The sequence below is a fragment of the Hyposmocoma kahamanoa genome, unplaced genomic scaffold (genome assembly GCF_003589595.1).
Source record: "Hyposmocoma kahamanoa isolate Upper Pololo Valley unplaced genomic scaffold, ASM358959v1 66, whole genome shotgun sequence".
Lineage (NCBI taxonomy): Eukaryota > Metazoa > Arthropoda > Insecta > Lepidoptera > Cosmopterigidae > Hyposmocoma > Hyposmocoma kahamanoa.
In genome coordinates, this window is record NW_020653854.1 from 19,703,633 (window position 1) to 19,731,146 (window position 27,514).

Genomic DNA, 27,514 nt, shown 5'->3' on the forward strand with positions numbered 1-27,514 from the left:
TTTTTCGCCCTTGTTTCGTTAATTTTTGTCTTAGAAAAACTATGATAATCAAAACACCCTCGCTCACTGCACTCACGATAGCGACTGGCTGGCACAAAAACTCGAAATACGATTTTTGCTTTCAAGTTCTGTTTAAACGGAGACGTTCAATATTCAAAGACGAGGCGATTATCGCTCACGTGGAAGGGCGATAATCGCGAATGTTTAGACAAGGAAAGTTTTTTATATTCTTTCGATAATCGTATCTTCGAGACGAGAAACTCACTCCATCTAAATGGGCCTTAAGTCTTATAATTCTTGCAACTGCCCAGGTCTCTGTAAGGATCTGAATCTATTACCTCAAAATATTTGCTGAAAAATCTTTGATTAAGCATGTATCCTAAACATTATAAATGGTTGACTGCTTTGACTTACTGGGTGATATTTCGTACTTATTCCATGGGACACTATCACCCTACTGTCGTTCCCTTAGCGAGGACTAACCATAGACAAAATAGTTTTCAATGTAGAGGTAGCAAGAGCTTGGATAATGGGCTGAGCAATCATGACCTCGATGTTGATATATTCAATTGTAATGTTGATGCGCTAAAGCGTAAACTCATGGACATTATATTTAATTTTATTGAATAATTTGTGACTGTTCGCGCAGTTATTGGGTTGTTATATTTATGTAAGTGCATGTTGTTAAGAAATACTATTCATTGTTCGTTTGTTTAATGCCCGTATATGATTTGTCTGAAGCTAAAGGTGGAAACCTGTAATTGATTTATGTTGTGTTTATGTTTATTTTCCTGTTTTTTAAATGTAAGAAACCGTCAATGTAATAATAATAATTTAAAATCTATTTTTGATTTTAGTGATCTAAATGTACTTTTACGAAACAGCCATGTTTGGTGGAAATGGTTAGTTTCCAGTTCCAAAATCTTCACCTTACCTGATAGTTGTTATTCCTTGATTCATGCATAAAATCGAGTTTCATATACATTGAAGTATGATGCAGGTTTTTTGTAAAGTATACTTCATTTGGGATTATATATATAACGTAGGTACTCACGAGTCCTGTTCTTTTTCAGGCATGGCCATATTTCTTTACTTTTATGGTATTGGAACACATCATTCTGAAGTTGCAAGGGAAGAAGGGTGTACGTCTCAGTGATGGAATTACTAGTATATCCAATGGAATTTTCTTAGAAGGTGGCAGGTATATTTCAAATAATAATTGTTTACTAAATAAAAAATAATGACGACACTCGAATGAACACTACTCTATTTTTTTGGTCAGTTTCTGTTTTTTTTTTTTTTTGTTAACAGCCATATTTATTTACTAATATTATGTTCTCCGAATTTTGGGGAAAAAAATAAAGAAACAAGAAACAAAATTTGAAAAAAAGTAATTTTGTGAAAAATAAACAAAAAAATAAAAACAGAACAGGTCCAAAAATTAAGTTGGCGTAGTGTTCATTGGAAGTGTCGATAATAATAAATAATAAGAACGTGGCAGACATCCACTCTAATTACCCGGTATCAAATTAATAATTCCCTGCACCATGAGTTGTTGCTCTGGTGCAACGGAATTCACTCCGGGGTACTACCCAGAACACCCAGACCCAATAGAGAACTAATTTAGAAAAGTTCATTTCCTAAATGAATCCTACCGGGAATCGAACCTGGGACCTCTACATCCAACACCTACAGTGCGAGGTCGTCAAAACCTACAAATCAAGACTATGACCGCTTTCCTATAATGATGCTTTCCTATGATGGCAACCGCCACAGAGTGACTAAGCTTACTGGTAATGGATTTATTTTACAATTCTAAGCAACAAGCCGAACAAGACATGCTCCTGGTGGCAAGCAACATGCTCATAACAATTGCAGTGCCCTTTCAAAGCTTTAAATAGCAAAAATACGAGGCCCTTTGCCGCTGCGCCCGTCACCCTGAGACACAAACCTTACAAGTCCCATGTGCCTGTATATTCGCCAATTTGTACACAGAAAACCGTTACTTACTACAACTTTGCCATCTACTGTACAAAATACGCGGCAATTTACAGCTACTTATTATTGTTGTGGGCAATACTTTAGTAGCAGTAGAACTTTTTGGGAAAGAGTTCGTCCAGGGTAGTACTACTGCCACCTTACCTATTTCTGCCGCCATGCAGTAATGTGAGAATTGCTGTGTTTCGGTTATGAAAATTATGGTTCTGATGAAATTACAGGCACAGGAGACTTGTCAACTTATGTCTCAGGGTGACAGGCGTAGTGGCAGTGGCCATTGCAACTGCTATTAACAGGCGTGTCGCTTAACACCAGGCGCACTACTTGTTATTCCTGCACTTGGTATCATAAAAAAAATTTGAAAAAAAAAATGTTTGGACTGCATCTGTGTTGGCTGAGATGGTGAAGTCTTTAACCAGTTATGTTTAATATATTTATTTCTTTCATTATTTAAATTTATTCTTTAAAAGATAAATGGCAATAAAATCAAACATATTAATGAGTAGGTACTAATAGCAGTACATCTATTTGCGCTAAAAGGGTGATATGGCAGAACAACCTGATTTTCCTTTAACAGATTGGTATGGCGTGGCGCTGAATCCTATCTCTACACCTGGATTTACTCTAACTACAGACTTCTGGATTTAAATTGGGAATACGCATCGACATGGCTACTCGCTGCGTTAGGCGTCGACTTTTGTTATTATTGGATGCACAGAGCGTGTCATGGTAAATAGCATACAATTATATTGTCATATGGTTTCATAATTGGCAATTCTTACAAAATCTCGAAATTCTTGTCCTTTAGGTTTATAAAAAAAGTATGTGATTATTGCCGCAAAATTAATATTTAATAGCAAATATACTTCAATTGCTACTAATACCTACATAAAATGTTGACTAATGTATTTAAATAATACAATAATCAATAATAATATAAAAGTGTCCCAAAAATCATTCCCTGTCTATGTTCTAAGTTCCATAAAACAAACAAAAATAGCCTTTAAATTTTAAGCATTCGATCAAATAAAATGTGTTTTAACGAAATTACACATATCCTGTAGTAAAAACATGGTAAATAAATTGAAATATATATATATATTCCCTCACACTTTTACCTTCACTCGATTTCTGAACGAATTTTTAATCTTTGGCAAGCGCATTTGCAACTTATAAAAACTTTTGTAACTGTAAACGTTTCAAAATGACGAAATACGACTTATGTGTTAAAAGTTTCTAGTGCGAAAAGATTTAATTTAAAATTCTAAAACTTACAGTTTTGACAGCCATTCCCTCACGTCATATAAAAAGAAGTTAAGCATTTGATTTTATTTATTAATTATACACTCAGATGAATTATTAGCAGCAGTTAGCTTACACAAAATATTAAGTCTAAAAGTAGGCTTATGTCGCTATTTTATCTTGGTTTACTTTGATTTCGTCATTCCCTCACCCTCAAATGTTCTGACTGTCCTACACTTTTTCTTAAAAGTTATTTATTTTGGAGACCACTATATCATCAAAAACTGTTTACAGAAGTACTATGAAATTTACAAAAAAATAAATACAAATTCTTCCTAATCTTTTTCATAAATATGGAAAGTACGAATTTTGGAACTTCATGAGATATACCCAATTACATAATTATAGCATGTACTGCGTATAAAGTTTATCATTCCCTTCTTTTGAAATCAAGAATTGATGTAACGAAAAAAATACTGTGTAGCCTTTGCTTATCCATTAGTATTCTGACTAGTGAACGTGTTGTACCGTGGCTAATATTAAGAATATAGTAATCACAGTTTACTTCTTTTTAATTTCTCTGAATATTTTTCGTATTCGTCAGTGTAATAAAATTACATTATCAAAACCTCTCCGCCTACTAAAAAGACACTTTTTCGCGAATATATTTAATATAATGTCGGAGTATAACCGTAAGGGCAACGTTGAGGAATAGACCTTTTTCACTGATTTATTCAATTCAATTCAATTCAATAATTTATTGCAAAACCATAATGTACATAATAAGATGTTACAAATGTAGTGAGACCAGTATTATGGGCCCTGTCGGGCACGCAACATAGGAGCTAGGAGAGAGGAAGCGCAATTTTATAGTAGTGTTTTATATACAGTAAGTATTCTAATCTTATTTATCATAGGTACTATATACTATATTATATTGTTATAAAATTTAATTTAAAAACAACCTTAATATTTATCATCATTTTGCGTGGCCAATGAATGTATTATCTATTAAATATTCGTTAATAGTGTAATAACATTTTTCGGATAGGAATAGTTTTAATTTTTTTATGAAAATGTTGTCATTGTTTTCATTTTTTATATTTTCAGGTAGTTTATTATAAATTTTAATAGAAGAACTGTAGGTACTAGAGGAGTTAATTTTTAATCGTGAAGTCGGCAATACTAATTTATTTTTAAGTCGTAAAGAGTACTTACATGGGATATCTTCACGTTTTTTATAAAATTGTTTATTTTTCCTGACAAATTTACTTATTTCCAAAATATATAAACTGGACAGGGTTAATATTTTATATTTAAGAAAATATGGTCTACAGCTATCAGTCTGGTCAATATTGACTATTATTCTAATTAACTTCTTTTGAAGGGTGAATAGAGAGGCTGCATACGTGCTGTTACCCCACAGAATGATGCCGTAACTGAGCCAAGCGTGCGCGTAGGCATAGTAGGTTGTTATTGCCGTCTCTATGTTTGTTGTCTTTTTTACTTCGCGCAGTGCGTATGAAAATCCTGCTAACTTAGACTTTACTCTATGAATGTGCGATTTCCAATTTAAGTGGGTGTCTATATTTAAACCGAGCAATCTAAATTCCTTAACTGATTCTAAAATTGTACCATTGTAATCGAATTTTAAGTTTAATGAAGTTTTTTGGTGGGGATGGAAGGGCATTATTTTAGATTTAGAGAAATTAATTTTGAGATTATGATCATTTAACCAGTCTGTAGTTTTAGTCAGAAGGACATGAAGTTTGTCATATATATCAGTGTCGTTTTGACATGATGTAAGCAAAGATACATCGTCAGCAAACAATACACAGGTTTCGCCTATAGCCGTAGGAAGGTCATTGATGTATATCAAAAATAAAAGACATCCAACGACACTTCCTTGAGGAATCGATGCATTTACTTTTTTAAAATCGAAGCGCACGCAAGAAATATTTTTAGTATTGGTATCAAAGCATTCGATCTCAACAAATTGCTGCCTATCCTTTAAATATGAAGCAAACCAGGCGTGAGCAGAGCCTCGAATACCTATCCCGTATAGTTTACCTAATAGTATATTATGGAGGACCCTATCATATGCTTTCGTCATATCCAATAAGATACCTACACCGTATTTCTTCCTGTCTAATATTTTGACCACCTCGTTAACATACTTATATACTGCTAAAGCTGTGGAGCGATTTCTTCTAAAGCCGTTCTGACAGTCATCAAATATTTGGTATTTTTCACAAAATTTAGTAACGCGACTGCAAATGGCCTTTTCAAAAATCTTAGATGCAGTCGGCAAAAAGGCGATTGGACGATAGTTGTTTGGATCGGTTTTTTCGTCTTTTTTGTAAATAGGTTTTATGATAGTGTTTTTTAGTTGTGATGGAAAAGTGCCTTCGTTAAATGATTGGTTTATTAATAAAGTGAACGGTAATGTTAATTCGTCAGCGCATTCTCTGATTAAGTTAGGTGGGAGTTCATCTATGCCGTGGCTTTTTTTATTTTTAAGACATTTAATAATTTTATTCACCTCAGGACAAGTAACTGGGCTTAGATACATGGTATTTTTGGGTCGGTCGGAGAACAGAACGACCACAAGGGACACCGTGTGTCGCCGCGTCATTATTACATTCACCGATTGAGGCGAAAAAGTTGTTAAATAAATTAGCAACTTGTTTTGGATCTGAGGTCATGATATCATTTACTTGTAAATTTATATTACATTTTTCTTTTCGATTTATTTTATTCGTCCTCTCATTGATTATTTGCCACATAGTTTTTACTTTGTTATTCGAATGTTTTAATTTATTTATGAATTGATTTCTTTTTGCTCTATTAATAATTGTTTTTAATGTTTTAGCATAGATTTTATAATGTTGTTTTAATGTTGGGTTATTTATTTTTGTTGTGAGTATTTTTAACAATCTTTTATTTTTACAGGATTTTTTTATTCCTGCTGTTAACCAAAATTTTTTTGGGTTTGTTTTTAGTTTAATTCTGCGTTTTGGTATAGTTTCGTCTAGTAATGTTATTAGCCTAACATGGAACATATTGTAGTTTTCATTTATATTTTTGTAGTCGAATAATATTTCATTCCAGTTTATTGAGTGTAGCTGTGTTTTAAAACTATTTATTGTTATTTTATTAAAGATCCTTTTTTGTGTGTACCAATTTGGTTGGTTAGATTGTTGAAGTAGTTTGATTCTTATAATGGTAGCTGAGTGATCTGAAAACCCTAGTTCCTCTACCGTAGTAAGCAAACCATTACTAAAGTTAGTAAAGATGAGGTCCAGGCAAGTAGATGAGGTTACTGTTACATGGGTTGCTGTTTTGATATGTTGACTAAATTAAGTCAGGAAATTAAAAAATTAAAAAATTTAGTCAGGAATTAAATTAGAACCGTGGATTGAAAGTGAATAGGTCATATTCACTCTTCGTTATCAATTCGTTCTGCCGGCTGTGGCGAAATATTAACGACAGTTAATTGAAATTAATTCCATTATGCACTTTACAATTTTAAAAATTATTTAATTGACTATTCCCATCATGGACCCCATACCGCTATGGGGTCCTTCAAACGAGGCGTGAAGAGACATCTTGTAGGCATACAGAGTGGAGGTGGCTAGGGCAGTGATTGTATCAACACTGCACTAGGTTCTTTCACGTTTGGATTCCATTTTACATCAGGTGGAATGGAGTCGTCGGCCTGTCATGAATAAAAAAAATAAAAAAATTTAAAAGTACAAAAGATGAATCAGGCTAAATTGGATTTTGAATGTCACGCGGCAAGTTCACAGAGAGCGGCCACGCTTGTTCACTTTTCAAGCATCTCACACAAAAAGCGCATTTTGGCAACGCGCGCTCGTATAAAGCATTGACCATCAACTTCACTGTTTATTTGATGTATATTATATCATAGGACTACGTCAGATGACTGATTAAACTGAACAGATTCAAACGACACGAGTGCCATTCCATTTGCAACCTCACCAAATTTGAGCTGTCAAACTGACGTGACATTTGTAAGCAAAGAAATCATAATCGAGACTATTTAATGTGATTCGTAGATAGTCTAGTGAATCGTTTCTCTAATAAATAATTAAAAAACAACACCTACTAATATTAGCTAAGATTTAACCTTTCGAAAACACATTACGTACACAATGAACCGAATTCTTTTACATTATCTTAAAATTGATAACTGTATCCGACATATGCATTTCTTTTACAATGCTTCTCCCTTAGTACATGCTAATAGGTGTATTTATCGAAGCTGAAACTTCGTCATAATAATCTAAAAGCTCGTAGTTATATAAAATATTACAACTACGAGCTTTGGGATGCTCGATTGCTCTGTTTAATCGACCCGTCAAAATGTATTGAGAGCTAACTCGTTAAGCAATTTCCTCTCACAAAATGTCCAATAATCTTTTTAGAAAAGAGATAGTCGCGTTAACATTTCTTTGTCACAATTTAAATTTTCTTTCTAGTCTCTAATTCAATTATTTTTACATCCCGTTGCACGTTGTAATATCTTCTAAAATTAAACATCTATATATAGATGAAAATATTAATAACAAGAAAGTTTAGTCTTACTGCTAATTGCTAACTTACTTTTAAATTATTTTATTTATTAACAAGATGCTTGTACATATTTCTACCCTTCAGCTTAAAAAATATCTACTTTTATTTTAAGTTTAAAACAAGCTCGAATGAATTCATTTTGGATTCAGTAATAATAAGATCGGAGCACACGATTAATGTATTTCCGTCCCATTTCAGAGCATCGCTCCTATCGGTGTAACTCCTTCCGAGCCGCTCGGCTGTAAGCTCTTTCCTGGACCTCTTTGTGCGACGCTACATTTCTTTTCCCATTTAGGTAATCTGTAAAAGGAGTACAATATACGAGTTTGGGGCGGTTTCGTAGAACTCGTCGCGCCCGTCTCATCCGCCTAACTAATCCTTATCTTCACCTAACTTGCTTTTTTCGAACTTTTCTTTGTCGCATAAGGTATACTCCCTCCTATTCTCATTGAGATCATCAAACTTCTTTATTATTTTACGTGCGTTAACATTTGCACATATGTCAGTCTCTTGGTTTAACCTATTTTTTCTATTCACCTTCGACTGTTCTATTAATTTACAACCACTAATTGGAAAAAATGGTTATTTTTTTCATTCAACCTGACACTGGCATCAGTGATTTAGACATCAAGCTGCTAATAAATTGATACAAAACACTTTTTCAGAGATACACGTGCTGTGGGCACAACACCAAGTCCATCACACTTCTGAAGATTTCAACATGGGCGTTGGCATTAGACAATCCATTCTACAAGGCTGGTGTGGATTTGTAAGTATCAAATCATAATCATAAAAAAAATATAATGAGGGAAGGGGTTACGTTACTGTTAATAGCATTTTAAATAATTACTCGCTGAAGTTTCCCCAGATTCCAGTTCAGAATGTTGACGCCTACCTTTACTTATGGATAGTTTTAATAGCAGCACACTTTACTTATTGTTTGAAGTTGCACGCAAAATAAACAAAAGATAATGAAATTTACATCTTGAAAGGTTCTCTATGTGAGTCACAAAAATAAATATATACTTAAACTTAAAAGCCGCTCAGAGTATTATATTTCAAGCATCTGCAAGTGTTGTTTACTAATTTAACTTGTTTGTAATGCGATTCTCCACAAATTCTGTTTAAACGCTTTCAAACCAAGAAAGGTTTACGCTTACTTGTATTAATCACAACCTATACATACACTCACACATATATTACGCGCCCTTGTTTCGTTTGGCGTAGGCAGACACCAAAGCCTTCAACTTGGTACGTTCCTGACACACATCTTTCGCTTCATCAACACGCATCAGTGCTTTCATATATGCTCGTCAGGTTACGGGTAATCTTGACCTGGCCTTTCTTTAAGACGTCCTCAATTTGATCATGGTAAGTTTGTCATGGTCTGCCGTTACTAAATATCTGTTCTCACTCGCTTTATAAATAAATTTTTTCATTCATTATCTCTACATATCTGAATAAAAACATATTTTCTCTACCTTCTGTAATTAGTCGACTCACGTCTAAATCCTTTTCCTTTGAAGTCAAGTTTGGTCAACTACTGGGGGCTGACAACTATGGGTACACTCACCCTATACAGATATTTCATTATTGCTGCAAACTAACGTGATAACGTAAAACGTCACGTAACGTAAAGAGGAGACACATAATAATAAAGATTTTTTTTTTTATTTAACTGCCTTCGTGGTCGACCGGTTACTTATTTGTATGATTCCTGGGTCAAAAGAAATATTTGTATGACCTACATTTATTTCTCTCATGATTTGTGGTTGTCTATGTATGTGTCCATGGCACTCACGATACAGAGTCCGTAGTGTGGGGCTATGAGTGTGAGCGTTATTATTATTATTATTATTTCTGGTACAGAACTTTTTTAAATAAGTGAGTGGTACTCAGACTTAGTTGGTAAAGTTTAGGAATGCTCAATGGCTTCATAATCCACTTGCTTTCAACCCAACATGAAACATTAAAGTCAAAGTGAAGCGAACAAAGAGTCTTAATTACTACAGCACAGGGAAATTAATTACCAACTCTGAATGTGAAGTTTATTGTGCGCTGTCAAAACTGTGATGATAATTAATTCGCGTTGAATTTACCAGAGATTTACCTATCACGCTTAAGTTTGTTTTCTCGTTAAAATTCGGTTTCGTATTTTCCTCTTGAGCGATGATATTCTAATGTGTGTGTCAGCTAATGTTTCCCTATTCCAACGGTATATATAACTCAATATTACCCAAAAGTGTCGCTTATCCCATTTTGCCTTTCAAGCGTCGATATGAATGATTTGGTAAAGCCACATGTGGGCATGATCACATCGCACCCCTCATGGAAGAATGGCATAAGTGAAGTTACGTTAAAAATCTTTATTGCTTTATTAGATACAGAAAAATATAACCCACATTCTCTCCAATTTTTGTAACCCTATCGACAATGTTAGTCGATAGAGTTTCATGAACTAATTTATGTATTTATTATATTTTTCTGTGTCCAATGGAGGAATTCAAAGGTACTTTTATGACTTAAATGTCATACAAATAACACGAACTACGAAGTTCGAAGACCCTTTACACCTCTCTCCTAAAAAGGCGACTTCCGTGGTCGAGTAGTATGTATATTGGTTTTCATGGCGTTGCTATCTCTGAAGTCCCGGGTTCGATCCCGGCCGGCGTAATGTAGAAAAACCAACTTTTCTATATTGTCTCGGGGTCAGGGTGTTTGTGGTATCGTCGATATGTCCGATTTCTATAACTTAAGTGCTTCAGTTACTTACTTAGGGATCAGGGCAACGTCTATTATATATTCTAATATTTATTTATATCTAAATTTGAAAAGTTATCATTTTGCAGACAGGCCTTATTACAATTAGAGTGCGAAATGTCAACTTCAACGAAAACATAATGTGACCAAAAAGACCCTGATTTATCTATGGGCCATTGTGTTATTTCCATTATAATTGAGAATAATGAAAAAGAAAATGAATATAAACAAGTCAACATCATCTACTAAATGTACACATGATTAGATTTATTGTAAAACTTTCACGATTCACCTTCTCCAAGTTTGGCAAGAACTTAACGGCTATCAATTTTCATCCAAAAAGCCTATTTAGGTACATACAATTTAACCTTGATATGGGTAAAGTTTGTACTGGGGTGATATTTAACGATGAGTTTTATCATCGCCATATTACGTTCTGTACGTGCCACTACAGGCCTCGGGACCCGTCGAAGAAGATCGTTTAGACTCTAGGTCGGGCACCCTGGCTCAATGCAGATTGGGAACTTGACATCTTTTCGTTGTATACCTTTCTTTATGAAACCAAGTGACGGGACGAACAAGTCGTCAAATTCAAATTGCAAAGATATAGATAAGGGGTAGTTCCACTAGGCCCGTCATCCTGAGAAATAAGTTGACAAGTTCAAGGAAAACTTGATTTTTTAAATAAACAAATTAAAATAGGTATCATTTATTTAAATTCCATAATTATATAGGACAGTTATTTTAAAAGTAACTTTGAAGGATCTTCAGCAAAACGGTTTAAGGCGAATTACGTAAAAGAATCGCCCACGGGCGGCGTTAATAAATTTCCTATGTTTACAGAGCATACAAAGGCCATTTACTCTGTCTTCGATCACAGTTGATCACATGGCTGTTTTTTCTTGTTTTTACCGCGTTTTTACGCGTCAGAGTGTGCTGAATTATCTTTTAATTGTAGCAGTGGAAGAAGTAATTAATAATTAATTAACGCAAATTATATTGTATTGCACATGAGAACTTTTATCGCCAACAGTAGATAGTAGGGAGGTATACAAAATCCATTTCAGCTGCCCTCCCCTAATAATAATAGTATAATAAGTACAACAAAGAAACTAAAAAAAAATGCAGCACCATCCGTATCCCAAACCTGTGTCCCAAACAAACAAACAACTGTTCTTGTATTCTTCTTCTTATCTATGGCAGACATTTTGAAGTGGTAACACACCCCGGACACTCCATGCAACGGTAGAAAATTATTTACCTACTACTACTACAGCAAGGCGCTATCTGCACACGCGCAAATGTGTACGTGGAGTGGCAGGGTTACTTTCTTGCACTATTACGTTATGTGATCAGCAACACGCGAATCTATTATCTATGATTCTATTAATAGAATCCAGAATCCTAATAATTACACATGTCTATTATGTATTTCAAATCGTCATTATTTCATATTTTTCATTAATTCACTAACTAGAGTAATATTGAAGATTTATTTAAAAAATATATTACAAGCACTGAAAATGTTATATTTTGGACATGTACTTTGGACGTGTCCAAGTTGATCATCATTACTTAGTTATAATTAGGCATATTCGCTACTTATGTATATTATTCGAGAACCCTTGTCTACTAGCTCACCTTTGTGAGTTAGTAGACAAGAGTGACATGAGTCAAAGTCAAAGTCAAAGTCAAAGTCAAAGTCAAAGATTATTTATTCCATAGGTAAAATAAATTTACACTTGAAAGCGTCACATTTAAGCTACTGCTCGTTCACTACGCTGGCTGACCTTCCTGAGAAGAACGAACAAGAAAGTCTAGGGATTGCTCTTTTCAAATAAACTTAAATGCTATGGAATACACTTTGAATCAAATTTGTGTGGATTTTGGAGCCATGCGGTCTTTCCATACATTTTTATCTAACACGTAGTCTTCAATTTTGTAATATGATTTTTCGATCAAAATATTTTTAATGTAGTTTTTAAACTTAGGAAATGATAAACTTAATATATGCTCCGGAATCTTATTGTAAAAACGTATACAGTTCCCCATAAAAGAGTTGTTTATCTTGGTTAAACGAAATCGTGGTACCATGAGTTTGGACTTAGCTCTAAGGTATATTATGGATATCTTCTTTCTTATTGAAATTATGTATATTTCTACGGGCATATAAAATATATGAGTAAATGTACTGTGATGCTACAGTCATGATACCAGTCTCCTTAAACTTTTCTCTGAGAGAAACCCGAGAGCCTAGACGATACACAGAACGAAACGCTCGTTTTTGCAATACAAATATGGTTTGAATATCTTTACCGCTTTACCCCACATGAGAATCCCGTAGGATATTATACTATGGAAGTAACTAAAGTAAACTAGTCTAGCAGTACTAACATTGGTAAGCTTACGTATTCTGTGGACTGCGTATGCAGCGGAGCTTAATCTGCTGGCCAGGGATGATGTATGTGGTAACCATTGAAGTTTACTATCTAAGGTCATTCCCAAGAAGACTGCTTTATTAACAAGGTCTAACTTTTCTCCGTTTATTTATATGCTTGGACTAGTCGATTTTACGTTAGGTAATTCAAATTTAACACATTTTGTCTTCTTGGCACTAAGCAATAAATTGTTAGCATTAAACCAATAAACTACCTTAGAGAGGGTATTATTAATGTGGTCTGGTATGACTTTTCATGGCGCCTCATTATGTTGATATAATAAATTTGTATTTTTTGTACATACATAATACTACTCTGCAGTAAATAAATAAAGAAAACAATGACTGAATGAGCCTCAGATATAACTTTTTTTTACTTACTTCGTTTCCTCTTTCGGAAAATGATTATAAACAGCCGTACACAGAACAATTCACGACCATTATAAATAGCAACGTAAAATGATATTTTATATTAACGTAAAAGTTTCGTAATGAATAAATGAAAACTGTATTCAAATATCAAAGCCGTCTTCGCGCGAAAACGGCTCGCCGGCAGCCTTGTTGTCGTTCAGTCAATGTGACCGGCAATGTGGCGTGATGCGGTATCTAAAGCTAGGGAGGGGCGGAGAGTGTCCGGTCTCTTTACTTTTTATTCTCTGGTGGTAATGCGGCATCATGGCGAAAAGATTTGCTAGTCAGCGTAAGATACTCGTCGATTGCTGCCCAGGGTGTGCTAGACCAAGTTAACAGTTACAGAAATATTAATAGTGATGTTACTAATAAAAGTATACTTAAATATATTATTCCATTTCATTTCTCTTTTTTTTATACCATGTGCGACACGCCTGCCTATAGAAGTTGCAGTGCCACTCAGAGTTTTAAATCGCAAATATCTGAGGGCCAATGCCACTGAGCATGTCACCCTGAGATATAAGTTAACAAATCTGATGTACCTGTAATTTGTTACAGATATTCTATCTCCCGTTGGCGCTGGTAATTCCCCCAGCGCAGTTTGTGATGCACCATCAATTCAGCTACCTCTACATGTTCTGGATTCACACCGACACAATTAAAACTTTGGGACCCCTAGAGTATGTCCTGAATACGCCAAGTCATCATAGGATTCATCACGGTACAGTCAAAATGCATATTAGAAAGAAAGAAACATTCAAATAGCTATTCTCAAACATACAATCATAATTCAAATATAACAAAGAATACACTCTCAGCGCCACGTGGGCCGCTGGCCGCCTCATGTAGCTATTCTCAAACACAATCATAATCTCAGTACAGAGTACTAAAAAAACCGACCTCAAAAGTACGTGGAATCACATACAATTACCAAGTTTTATTGAAATCGGTTACCGAAAAGTGCGCAAACCCGGATTCTTACCCTATTTCGCTTCTATAAGGGACTTGACACAGGAGATAATAAATATCGGGTCTCACTACTCAAAGTATATTGAGAGCGCAAAACGCCTTGAATTGGAGATATATCAAAATCAACCATTAAAATAATTCCTCCTCACAATAACATTTAGGCGCTATTTATAAAAATGAATCTTCATGCGTGAACAGCCATCCTTCGAGGTGGATGATTTTCTTCAGAATTAAATGGGGCCACTATGGAGATACCCTTTTTCCAACAAAAAAGAATCATGAAAATCGATTCACAAATACCGGAATTATCGCGTAACATACATGCAAAAAAAAAAGAAAACATACAGTCGAATTGAGAACCTCTTCCTTTTTTTGAAGTCGGTTAATAATTCAAATTTAACAAAGAATACACATTCTCAGCGCCACGTGGGCCACCGGCCGCCTACAAAAATACAACTACATCAGGCTACTATGTATCTCCAAATGTTAACCAGCTAGCCACGTGGGCTAATGGCTGTCCACATAGACAGCGAGTGCTGCAAACCGCTATATATTTCCGAATTTTACCCAGCAAGGCATGTGTATTGCCGGCGTACTACAATTAAGAATTCAAATTTGTTTTCGAGTATCGGATATCGACAAATACAGCCAATTGTTGGAATCTTCGCTCTTTCATTTAAAAATACGGTTTTTTTTGTGGGATCATGGCATAACACGTGGCCTGCTGGTAAAACATGAAGGTATGCCGCCGGGAGCCCACTTGGCCCGCTACAAAAGTTACTTAAAATCAGGGGTGGCATGCTGTGAAAAAAATGCGTGTCCCGCGCGCCACCCACATGGCTTGCTACTTCAGAAAAATCGTTTGTTCTATGGCGCTGAGAGTGTTAAGAGAATGCAATAGAAAATAGAAAAATATCAAAACCGAAAAAGCTTGCCAGCTCAGCTTTCTACTGGGCAGAGTTTCAGCGCTGGTTTTCAGCTGGAGCCTGAGAGGAGGTAGATGGCTTGAAATACTTAACATGTGGAAGGAAAATAACATTTTTTTACTATTTAATGTTAAAGAATAGCAGTTGAAATACAGGAATATGCTATAGGTATTTACAGTATTCGTTTTGGTTTTCGTTATCGTAAGTAGCATAGTGTTGAATTCAAATCATTATTAATATGAAGCCCAGCGTGCTGAAAAACAATATTTACTTTCAGCTTCCAACATGTATATCCATTAATATTACAAAACAACATTGTTTGTTTGGAATGGCTTTGTGTTCTGTTTTATCAATATGCTTATATTTTTCATTATCGTAAACTCCTTTATTGGCGAAAAAACTTAAAACGAAACTTAATTCACGAACATCTGAGAGACCCCCCACACTAGCGTCTTTCGAGTGTCAGCGCCTTGATAAATAAAGCACAGCGTTTTGACAACGCACACATAGTGTCGATATGATGTGTTCGCACGGTGGCGACGCAAGCAGAGCCAGCACGAGCCGTATACCTAACGTTAGGAACTATTCCCGAGCCGCTCAGTGTGTGCGTCGAAAGACGCTAACGCGCGGGGGGGGGGTGTCTCTAATATGTACAGTCGGCGTCAAAATTAATTGAACTAACTACAAATATATTAATCGAAGTAGTGAAAGCTCAACCAATACATCCAAAGTGGTTAATTTTATCTATATGTTACGTGTCTTTCGGCAAAAATCTACAATATCAATGAATTCAAAGCCCGCTTTTTAATTATTTTCAGTTTCAAACAGCGTTTTGATTGGTAATTGTCAAATATGCAAATAACTGTGAACCATCGAGTATATAACCAGAAATAGAGACGAAATAAGGGCCATATATTCCTGGTAACACATTAGCGACACAGCTCTTATAAATATCAACTAACGTTTGCAGTGAAATATAGACAGGCCAACTACTGCCCTGTGTGTACGTCTCCGTATATTCCAAAAAATATTCTGTATTTATGGTAATAATCTCTAACAATGACGTGCTGTTCTATTTGGTGATGTGGGAAAAACAGCAAAACATCTAATTACAAAACAAACGGAATCACATTTCATTTAAATTATCGTCCATTATATCAAAGCTCAAGTTAACTGGTCGATTTGAAGTGAAACAGTTGACGACACCCGTTAATTGTTTCAAACTCGGGCTAGCCAATCGGAGAGCAGTTGTCACAGTAATGATATCGCAGAATAGTTTTCAAACAAATTAAATGACATTTCTTCTCTATTTCTGGTTATATACTCGATGCTGTGAACATACGAATGTCGTTGGTTATAGTAAAATGTACTTTAATGCTAATTGATTCCAGGAAGCAACCCGTACTGCATAGATGTGAACTACGGCGGGGTGCTCATAATATGGGACAAAATATTCAGGACATTCAGACCGGAGATGAAAGGAGACCGCATAGTGTACGGTCTCATTTATCAACAACCGTCTTTCAACCCTTTGCACTTACAGGTAAGAATTTTTGTATTACTACGAGTATAAGTATATTGATTTAGGCTATACCTGTTTCTGCAACCAAACAGTAATGTGAGCAATACTGCGTTCCGGTTTTGAAGGGCAAAGGTACTGGTGGACTTGTCGACTGTATGTCTCAAGGTCACATGTGTAGTGACAGTGCCTCTCAGATCCTTGGCTGACTGCCACTGCAAGTGTTGTGGATAAGCGTGTCGCTTACCACCAGGCGCACGATTTCTTTGTCCTGTCACTTGATTCTTTTTTCATTAAAATGAGTCTACAAAAAAGTTATGTCATGGAATACAAGTTAACATAAGGTATAAACACCTGATGACTGTGGTTTGATTCGGGCAGAACCAATCAATTATAGAGATTAACTTTTCTCTGGATGTTTTGGGTATTTATTGTTCACGGAGTAAATTTGTTACTCTACGAATGAAATCTTCAGTTTAAGACCAGGTAATCGGACAATACACCACTTCAGTTATAACTATAGGGTATTATAGTTCTGTTACCTGGGACATACTATTCAAACCTCGGGTCCGAGATCTCATTGAATCGTGCCCTTTTCACATGTAGGTAACAACAAAAGAACTTTTCACAGTATGAGTCTTTGAAACATCCTTTGTAAATAATAAGATATTATTATATTGATTTTATTGTGATACTGATTTTAAAATGTCTGACTGTTTTTGTACAGAAATAAATTCGTGTACTTTTTTTATTTTTATCAAAAGTACACTTGTGTGATCATGAATAGAATTTATAGTTGGGCCAGTAATATAATTGAAATACATTAGGGTTTTTACTACCTGTTCAAATGTATTACATTTTTATTTATAGACCCTTTTATAACGCAAAAGCAGTTAGCCATACGTTGTAACCATTTTCGCCACTTTAGCACTACAAAAGAAGCCATAAACAGAATTTTTATAAAAAGTCCGCTTTAATTTTTACGTGAACGTTGAGTATTGTGGTCCATACATCGGTTATACGGAACTATCTTTAAAATTATCTTAAAAAATTTTAAACAACTGCCTTGTTTACACATTACATTATTCACTTTCCTTAGAAATCGATAGAATCGTTAATAAAAGAAGACATAAAGTTTTACCTAGGCAGATTATTAAGAGAATTGTCACAAAACAATAAATACAGTAGGAATGCTCGGTTTACGTGACACGTGTGCCAACAGTTTGCGGAGTCCCGCAAACTTAAGCTCAGTTCGCCATTTTCGCTTTGTACGATGTAATCGTGTCAATTATCTCGCGTAAATCCTTGATAATCATAGAAAAATGCCTTAATTTGCTTCTTTGGAGTACAAAAATGATAGTTGTACTGGTCATATTATGGTGTATCATATCATCGTTAAGTCTTATTTTACTTCATTTTAATTTAATAATTGAAGTATACATTTACTTAGTTTAGGCATCGCAATTACACATTAGATGCTAATATTAAAATTGTATAGCTTTACTATGAAAACTTATAATTTCGATTCCCTTCTTAATTATTATTTGAATACTATAATAGCTTTATTTACATTTGTTTTACTTATATTGTATTAGATTAAGTTATATTGAAATAAATTTATCTTTTCTTCTCTTAATGAATTTTCAGTTTTCTGTTCATCGTAATATTTTCTTTGTTACAAGAAGCGAAAGTAAACCTAATACCGCTGCAATATGGTCCCTTCTTTTTTGAAAACTTAGTAAACATTTCGAATTCGTCATGGTTCAGCTATTAACCGCTAGATGGCAGCACATTGACTGAAAATTCAATATAAAATCAAAACTTTGTAACTTGCTATTATAGGTATTGATGGTATTAAACGTCAACGATATGCCAACAGGGTAAAATTTAAGTTATATTAACGGTCCAGAATTTGTTATTTATTTTTAAATTAGAAACAACGACCCATCATTATCACGATTTCATAGGGCTTCAAATTATGTATATGTGGGTTTTGACGAAAGCGGTTCTGATAGTAACCGAAACTTAAAGCACTTCCATTGTTTTTTTCTTCCGTAAAATTTGTTGTTAAGATTTTCGGAAACAGTCGCAGGATGAAAGTTTTTGTTTTAACTACAGAAATGTCATGTCAATACAATTCGGATACGTTAAACCTGTACCTGTATATACATATAATGTTTTAAGTACGTATAATTGGGAGGTAAATAACCTTTTTACTACAAACTACTAAAATCAATTTTATGGTCAAGGAACGTATGTAGTAGCAGTAGAGTTCCTTGTGATAGAGTTCGTCCAAGAAAGTTACCTCTTTCTGCCCCAAAACAGTTATTTGCACATTACTGCGTTCCAGTTTTGAAGGGTAAGGGTGCTAGTGAAATTAGAGGCACGTGGGACTTGTCAACTTAGGTCTCTGGGTGACGGGCCAATGCCAATGCTCCTCAGATCTTTGTGATCTAAAGCTATGAGTGGCACTGTAACTATTATGGACAGGCGTGCCGCTTACTACCAGGTGCACGACTTGTTCGTCTCGTCATTAAGACGACGTAAATAACCTAAAGAAATAAATAAAAACTTGATTTTTAGCAATCTAAAGTAACGTTTGTAAAAACATTTCAATTTCATAATCTCCGTACAGAGCACTAAAAAATCCGACCTCAAAAGTACGTGGAATTACGTCTATTTACTAAGTTTTATTGAAATATACCATAGTATAGTTAATATACTATAGTTCACCACTGTACAGGACTTGACACTGGAAATAATAAAAATCGGTTTTCACTACTCAAAGTACATCGAGAGAAAAATGCCTTGAATTGAAGAAATAGCAAAATCAACCATTAAAATAATTGCTCCTAAATTAAAGTTAGGCGCTATTTATAAAAATGAATCTTCATGCGTGAACAGCCATCCTTAGAGGTGGATGATTTTCTTCAAAATGAAATGGGACCACTATGGAAGTACCCCCTTTTCAACAAAAAGAGAATCATGAAAATCGGTTCACGAATACCGGAGTCATCGCGTAATATACATACAAAAAAGAACATAGTCGAATTGAGAACCTCCTCCTTTTTTGAAGTCGGTTAAAAATATGGTCTACAGTTCCTTTACTTCTTACTTACGGATATGCTAAGGCCCTTCAAAAACTAAAAATAATTTTTTTTTTATATTATTCAAGAACTGTCAAAATGATTAAATACTACGCATTTGTAAGGCAGATTCTCAGAAGAAGTATGACTGAGATAATCAGTGTTGAAGGTCATCATACAACTGCCTCCGTGGCCAAACGGTTACTCGAGAAATATTTGTATGTCCTACATTTATTTCTCGCGTGAGTTTGGGTGTAATTTATGGTTACCTAAGTGTGTGTCTATGGCACCCGCGATACAGGGTTTCCATAGTGTGGGGCTATAAGTGTGTGCATTATTATTATTATTTTCTTCTTTCCTAGCCTTTTTTTGGCTGCTCTAACCACAATTTACTATTATTATTATTATCATTTTAAGTCTATAGGAAAAAATATTAAATTTTGCGCGTCCAAATACACGGAAAGTGAAAAAAGCAAAATACGAACGACTGATGCGCTTCAGCAGGGAATCTATATTCCGTCTAGTATAGGAAATGAAACTTTTTTCCGGATTTAAATTGCGTATATTTGTTTTTTCAAACATTTGTTGTTTGAAAAAACAAATATACGCGATTTAAATAGTTTCATTTCCTAAGTGTAACAATCGCCAAAACGTAAGAACTCAATATTCCGTCTAGTAATTATATGACAATATCATAGCTGGCATATCCCTTTTAATAGTCCCAGTGTGAGCGATTTAATTTTATGATTATATGTCGGGAAATTCGCCTACAGGACTATTGAAGTGCCTAAACAGACCTTAATGTCACAGCTAAACGTTTCCACCAATCATTCAACTAACATCCGAGTTCTGTAACTCCAAATAGTAATATATAATTTTATTTCCAGACGTTCTATACAAAATACGTAATAAGCAAATTCAAGGGATACAATAATTGGGGCCACAAGCTGAGAGCGGTACTCGATAGGCCCAGTTGGAAGCCTGGAGTGGCTATTCGTTTCAAGGATATGCCCGAAGACGTGAGTAATCTCTTTAGTAATATAATGTGCAAAAGGAAAAGTTTGTTTGGTTGAAGTCTTTTACAATCTAGTACAACAGATTTCAAAATTAATTTCACCCGATCAAAGAGTTTGTTATAACTGGTGGTCGGATAATCGGATTCATAGTTACCTACAATTCGGTTGCTTTATTGCTTTGATTGACGAAATTATTAACTTTATAATCTGAGTATAGAGAAAAATCGTGAAAGGTGGTGGGCCCCTCCCTCAATGGCAACCATGTACCACTTGCTCGTGCGCCTCTCGTGCCCTAATACGTGTACGAGAGAAGATTTTTATGCAGGCACTGACAGCGCAGTGAAGGAGGGAACATTTTATTCAAAGTCAATATCTGATCTAGTCTTAAAACCAGTTAAAGGAAAGTGCGCGAAACAGAATTCATCCCCTAGTTTGCCACCCTTAGAAGTAGACCATTTACTTCAAATTCAAGTGGGACCACTACTGAGATGTTCTCTTTCCAACGAAAAAAAAGGAATCATCAAAATCTGATCACAAATTTTAAGTGAGTTATCGTGTAACATACATACAAAAAATACACACACACTCGAATTAAGAACCTACTTTTTTTGAAGTGGGTTAAATATTGAAAGGGAACAAATGCTACAAATGTTATTTGTATATATATAAATAACATTTATATTAAATTTTGATATACACGGAAAACAAAAAAACATAAAAACCTAAAATTTAGTACCTAGTTTTAATATTGCACCGTCGTACCAGCTTTCAAGTTTGAATTTGATATTTCTAGTTGTTCACAGTACTGAGTTCCAGTTGTAATAATCCCGGTCATCTTCAGACCTATAACATTTGTAATGAACCAAAACCTTATGTATTTAAAATATAAAAATCGTAATATGTCTCGGCATTCCAGCATCCCGGGATTTCAAAGAAGAAACTAGTTATTTTATTATAATTGTTAATACAAAGATCGAACACTCAGAAAAAAATCCTTCGATCCGGTCGGATTCGAACCGACGTCTTCTTGCATACCGTGCCAGACGCTATACCATCAACTAAGCCACGGAACGAACCAACGGACCTCACGAATTTTTCTATGTGCTTGCGTCGTGTCTTTGTATTTGGTTTTTCAACGACTTTTTAGTCGTAGCGCCATCTATGAGAAATCTATGAAAGATTTATCACATCGAAGGAATTTTTTCTGAGTGTTCGATCTTTGTATTAACAATTATAACAAACTAGTGGAGTAATTTCACAAAAAATAATTCAATATCAATTCAATAAAACTTTTAATTAACTAGTTATTTGTTATATAAGGCTGCAAAGTTGTTGTTTGATGCTAGTGCTTGTACTGAAACTTGAGCATGTGAAGGACTCTAGACTGAACCACGAGGGAAGCGAATGGTTCAAAAACAGAATTTTGAGCGTGGCGAGGGTTTCAAGGTACGAGACGCAAAACAAGTTTGCTGCCGAGCGAAACACACACCTTTCACCTCACTATAGCGAGGAAAATGGTAGACAAAAGAAAAACAGTTGAACTATAACAAATCAGTTTAGTTCTTCGACGATACTTCGAAATAATTTAATAAACAAAATTAGTTATCGTTGTCAATTTAATGTCAATAATAATAAGAATAAAATATACCAACGGATTTTTACTACATAGGTAATGTACGATAAATCGCGTAGTTGAAAGTGTCACTATGTTTTTTTCATCGAAAGAAAAACTTATGTACACCACTTACATCGTTAAGTTCGAATTTCAAAAACCTTTTCCACGCTAGCGTGGAATAAACGCTTTTGCGCGCAGATTTGTGATGGGAAAGAAAGCCTTTCCGAGCAAATGAGGTGAAAAATGTGTATTCCACATCCGCCGATTCTATATTTAATAATATATAACATAAATAAAGAATAAATAATTGCATCTAAATACTCGAACACTAGTATTGACATAACGTCGCCTTGCCCTGTCAAACTCGATCATAAAGCACAAACTAACTGAAATGCAAAAAATGCATTGTATGCACAAATGTTGCAAGCTGATTTTACATCACTTTTCCTTTATATTCATATACTGGCTTTTATCTATTCGTGAAGTAATGCATCCAAATTAACATCCTTGATAAGAAATTTAAAATAAATAGAAAGTTTTTCCATCTCCTGAATATAACCAATTTTTAAAAGATACGTGTTTGAGAAAGTAAAGCGCTAATAAGCTACTAGACTCAAGGTATAAGGCTAGACGGTTCGCCCATTACAAACAGAAATAATTGCGATCTTTTTAATTTTCGTTTACTTTACTGTTACGATATTAAGTAGTAGGAGTAATTTTATTCATAATTTTACTTTCTTTTTAGCCAAAAATACATTTACAAATCAAATACGACGTCGTATTACCGAGATGGTGCACCGCGTATTTGTTAACACACTACAGTTTGGTTCTGTATGGATTTTATCAATTGTTTTTAGCTCACATGGTAAGTTTTTTAAATTGCGTAAAAGCTATATTTCCCAGTCTATATTATTGCTATGCACGATCATCATAGCCCTTGATCTAATTCCTAGAATCCTTACTAAGTGAATGTGGGTGAATGGGTGAGAATAGTGAAATGAGTGTGTTTTGTTTGTGAGTGAGTTTTGAAGTAACTAATAAATCTTTAAAGAAATATAAAGATATCTTGGGTCTACTTGTCAGTAATACAAATGTTTGAAACTTAAGACTATTGTTAGTAGGTATACAATAGAAGTATTTAATGACTAAAACACAAAGATCTGGCTCACCGATCATCACCGTCATCGACCCATTTTATACGACCCGCTGCTGACCACGGGTCTCGTTTCACGCAAGGGTTTAGGCCATAGTTTCCCAAAGTGGTCCCTGCCGCCCCTTTGTGGGCGCTGAAGAGTCCTAGGGTAGGAGCCTCAGTTGCAATTGGGGGCATTGATGCTGTCCAGCGGGTGCTACCACATTTGAAATAAAAAACCCTGTATTATCTATATAATTTACACTACATACTTATATACGTACTTTTCCTTGTGATTTTTTTGTATTTGGTTAATATAAAAAATGCGTGTTTTCAATTATTTGTTTGATGGTGGGCGTTGAAATTTTTTCGTTTTGCCTAAGTGGGTGGTGAGGCAAAAAATTTGGGAACCTATGGTTTCCGCCATCGTCCGCCACGGTGGCCCAATGCGGGTTGGAAGCTTCACACGAAATTCAGAGGTGCGAGGCAGGATTCGAACCCAGGCCTTTGCTTGAGAGGCAGTAGGTCAAATCAATAGGCTGCCACGGATTTTTACTCCAATACTTAGATGAAATGACGCAGCATCGAGCTTAGCACCAAACATTTTTAGGATGCTGTTAGAACATGAACACAGTTTCAAAAGCACTGACGCCGTCTTTTACGCATCACACCACAAAATTCATCAACTCGAGTTTCGGCAAACATCAAAGATGCGCTACAATATCGCTGTAGTGCAAACAGCGTTCTGAAATCATTAATATATTGAACACGGAGCGCTACCTGCCTTGAATAATGTTAATTTGGCTTCCTAATCGCAACAGGGAAATCTGCTTGAAAATGTACTTTATAAATAAATTAAAAAGCATAAATCTTTTAACTTAAAATAAGCGGTCGCTATAGAGCAATTTCGATATACTTTTTGCGGAAGCAATGTAGCGGTCGCTAAAGTGTTGATACAATTGTAAACATTCTGTTCATGTATTTCCTCTACTTAAAAATGCGCTACGCGTCACAGGCAACTCCGCAGCTCCAAATTTAATTGTGCCAACCGTACGCGTCTTATTTTGGAATGCACTAAAACATGTCCTTCAGTCTTTCCCGTTAATTCAAAAATGCCAAGAAAAAATAAAATGCATTAGAATAGTATCATCAAGGAAACCAATTATTGACTAATAAGACTTCCGAGTTTTTTTATTTGAAACGACAAAATGTAACTTTAAGAAAAAACAAAGTGCTTTGAAATGCTCTTTTGTTTGTCAATTTCATGTCTCGAGAGCAAACCAGTATACTTTGATGCGAAGAAGAGCGTTTATTATAGTTTTTAATAAGGAAATGATAAACCAAACACAAATAAAACTGTTTGTTTATATTTCTGGACAGTGTGAATTATTTATTGTATTTATTCATATTCATATTACATAGACTCATAAGTATACCTTAAATTTTTTCGCTTGAAAACGTCATTTTTTAAGTTACTGCTCGTTCACCGTGCCGACTTCCCTGAGAAAAACGAGCAAGAACCTCTACGGATTGTTCTTTTCAAATATACATAAATTCTATAGAAACACTATTTTGTTGCACTAATCACTAGGATGAATTTTAATTAGTTCAATGTTTAGACAATTCTTTATTTTGATAATATACAAGTAAGGTACAATAAAAGCTTAACTACTAGAGAGTAAAACTAGGATTTTTAAATTATATTAATAAAATTAGATCCTCAAGATATTGGCAGCGTTCTCCCTTACAGGCTAACATAAGTAATAATATAATACAACACTATTTATTTTATTACAGGGTATGTCACCAATATCAGTCCTGATTCTGGTGCTCTACATTCTCGGATCTCTCACTGTCTTCGGCATGATCCTGGACGCTTCACCTAAAGCTCCTATCCTAGAAATGGCTCGCTGCGTCATCATGATATTTATTGCTAGATGGATCAGTCCTTCCTGGGGAGTTGTTATAAGTCCGCCCTTGCAATTATTCTACATCTTGTCGGCACTGTTCTGGTCTCTCTTTGTCTACAAGACTGTGGAAATCAGAGCCGTTAAATCCTCTGATTAGATAATGATTTTTCCGTCTTACTGATTACCGACTAGTGATTATCTAGTGATTAATTACGACAGACTTCAAACAAATACGACAGTTTTTTTTCTTTTGCCGTGTATTTGTGATTGAAGAGTTGTATTTGTGATTTTTATGTCTTGTTTGACTCAAATAAATGTAGAGTGTTTATGTTGACTGCTTCCTGTTGTTTAGCACGTGTTCGTAAAATGTGTTGTTTAGTAATATTTTGTGTGAAGGTATATGCATGTCGAATAAAACAAACCTGTGTTTATTTGGCTTTAGTTTTCTTTTACATAAACTGGTAAACAGACTGTCCAAGTTATAGAAAGAATAACTGCTGCCTTAAAGTATTGATCATATCTAAAATGCTGCGTGAGACACTGTCTGAAATCTTTTGTACCTACTCTGGCTCTCCAATGAAGTAAAACTTATGTTTTTTAGTATAATAAGATAAGTAGGGTAACTCCATACAAACGTAGCAGCGCAACTTGTTAGCACGCCGGCCACGCTTTAGATCGGATGCATGAGCATATTCTTCAGAGCGTGTCGTCACACGTGCCATTCATTAAAGAATTGAAGCGTACGCTCGGTGTTTAAAAAATGATATCAAATAGTAGACGTATCTATTGTTGTGGCAAAGGTCGATTGAACAAGAGTGAGTGAAATAAGATTTGTTCAGCATATATATTCTATTTCATAATCATACTATATAATAGAAATACCGATCCGCGATACTGGTATAACAATATCAATACATAAATACTGCATTGAAATATAGCACGAGAATACTGTTTTGAAAACCTTTACTTATAAATTATGTTTACAACCTGTACGTACAACTCAAATATTCTTGTCGTATAGATGGCATACACTATAAATGTTTGCCATAGTGGTGAAAGGATTTGCCAATCGGCGTAGGCACTAGCCAATTGTTGTCCAAGGTACAGAAAAGTAGTGGTATGTTGTGCGCAAAAGCTCTTTTCATGCATACCAACGCCTATAATAACTAAAAAAAAGTTTATTAGCAGAAGGGCTTCTTGTGAAAGAGTTCGTCCAGGTTAGTACTACCAGCTTTCCTATTTCTGCCGCCAAGCAGTAATGTCAACTTTACTGTGTTCCGGTTTTGAAGGGTTAGGGTGCTGGTACAATTACAGGCACATGGGACTTGTCAACTTATGTCTCAGGGTGACGGGCGCGGTGGCAGTGCCCCTCAAATCTTTGCGAATTAAAGCTCTGAGTGGCACTGGAACTGTTATGGACAGGCGTGTAGCTTACCATCAGGCGCATGACTTGTTCGTCCCGTCACTAGATACTATAAAAAAAATTAACAACTAAAATAATGATGTAATAACCCTACGCTCCCAGTGAAGTGTAAGGGTGCGTACAGATTAGGCAAATGCGCCTGTTTGCGAAATCTACCCTATAAAGTATACCGAAAATTCAGTAGTCTTTTTTAAAATAATAACGCACACAATCAACATAGCACTAGGGAAAACCCTATGTTACGTGTGTCATAGTCACGCACATAGACAACCACAAATTACATCCAAACTCACGAGAGAAATAAATGTAGGTCATACAAATAATTTCTCCCGGTCCGGTAATCGAACCTGGGACCTCTGCGTGGCAGTCGTAACGTAATAACCGTTCTGTCACTTTGTTTGACTGTTACAAGTGGTTAACCTGTTTTATTTGCAAAAATATAAAATGTTTTTGGTAGGAAAATGAACGGAAATT

At 35.1% G+C, this 27,514-nt stretch overlaps 1 protein-coding gene across 4 annotated transcripts in view; it reads left to right on the forward strand.

The window, feature by feature from the left end:
- Positions 1–26,040, forward strand: part of LOC113231930 (alkylglycerol monooxygenase-like) — a 32,120-nt gene extending 6,080 nt beyond the window's left edge. Inside the window, exons 1-8 of one of the 4 annotated variants that reach the window (XM_026466474.1) lie at positions 2,614–2,727; positions 8,035–8,131; positions 8,502–8,605; positions 14,003–14,165; positions 16,731–16,882; positions 20,832–20,963; positions 23,321–23,440; positions 25,505–26,040. In XM_026466474.1, coding sequence (XP_026322259.1) covers positions 2,725–2,727; positions 8,035–8,131; positions 8,502–8,605; positions 14,003–14,165; positions 16,731–16,882; positions 20,832–20,963; positions 23,321–23,440; positions 25,505–25,774 — 1,041 coding nt within the window. In that variant the 5' untranslated portion in view covers positions 2,614–2,724 and the 3' untranslated portion in view covers positions 25,775–26,040. Of the gene's footprint in view, positions 1–2,578; positions 2,728–8,034; positions 8,132–8,501; positions 8,606–14,002; positions 14,166–16,730; positions 16,883–20,831; positions 20,964–23,320; positions 23,441–25,504 lie in introns of those variants that run through there. The other 3 variants (XM_026466475.1, XM_026466476.1, XM_026466477.1) reach the window with 3 other exon arrangements.
- The last annotated feature ends 1,474 nt before the right edge of the window (positions 26,041–27,514 follow it).